At 36.4% G+C, this 924-nt stretch overlaps 1 protein-coding gene across 1 annotated transcript in view; it reads left to right on the plus strand.

The window, feature by feature from the left end:
* HELRODRAFT_92740 (hypothetical protein) overlaps positions 1-668 on the plus strand; it is a gene marked incomplete at both ends in the record, with an annotated part of 1399 nt that extends 731 nt beyond the window's left edge. The window contains 2 exons of the mRNA XM_009026198.1: positions 20-263; positions 561-668. Coding sequence (XP_009024446.1) covers positions 20-263; positions 561-668 — 352 coding nt within the window. The remainder of the gene's footprint in view (positions 1-19; positions 264-560) is intronic.
* Positions 669-924: the final 256 nt, after the last annotated feature.

The following is a 924-nucleotide window of genomic DNA, read 5'->3' on the forward strand; positions in this document are numbered from 1 at the left end:
TACATTAATAAATAAACAGCAACCTAATAAAAATATACATAAAATATATACAATATGAGATACGCAATACAAAACAATACAACAAATACCCCAAAATACAACAGCTACTGCATTTAAAAAGCAACAAATACCTGACCATCAACAACCGCCTGCCAGCACTGTTAGAAAAAAATGCGATACGTCTGTATCTCGATCTATCTGGGAACGAGGGGTCTTGGATATATATACAACCATTCTACAAACTGCGGAGCGTTGGAGATAATGTTTGTATCTTTTTGTATGTTTGTTTGTTTGTCTAGTTGTTTTGTATGTATATTTGCATAGCTGTATTAAGTAATAACTCCATGAGGACGAAAAAATAAAAAACTGGCGTTTATCCGAAATGCAAAATAAATCATACATACAAACACACAAACATACATATATATATATATACATAAAAACACACAAACATACAAAAAAATACAACCATGCATACAAACATGCATACAAACATACATACAAACACACACACACACACACACACACACACACACACACACACACACATACAAATGCAGGTAATGTTGGGCGACAAAGCGATATTGCAACCAGTCAATACAGGTGTACCATTACACGCGAGTGCTGTAGAATTACCAGACAATCCAGGATGTAATGAGGTTGATTGATTGATTGATTGGTTTATTGACTGGTTGGTTGATTGGTTGGTTGGATGATTGGTTGGATGTCTGGTTGGTTGGTTAGTTGGTTGTTTGATTTGTTGGCTGGTTGTCTGGTTAGTTGGATAGTTGGTTGGTTGATTGAATGGTTGATTGTTTGGTTGGTTGTTTGGTTGGTTGGATGATTGGTTGGTTGTCTGGTTGGTTGGTTAGTTGGTTGTTTGATTTGTTGGCTGGCTGTCTGGTTGGTTGGATAGTTGGCTGT

Source organism: Helobdella robusta (genome assembly GCF_000326865.2).
Source record: "Helobdella robusta unplaced genomic scaffold HELROscaffold_456, whole genome shotgun sequence".
Classification (NCBI taxonomy): domain Eukaryota; kingdom Metazoa; phylum Annelida; class Clitellata; order Rhynchobdellida; family Glossiphoniidae; genus Helobdella; species Helobdella robusta.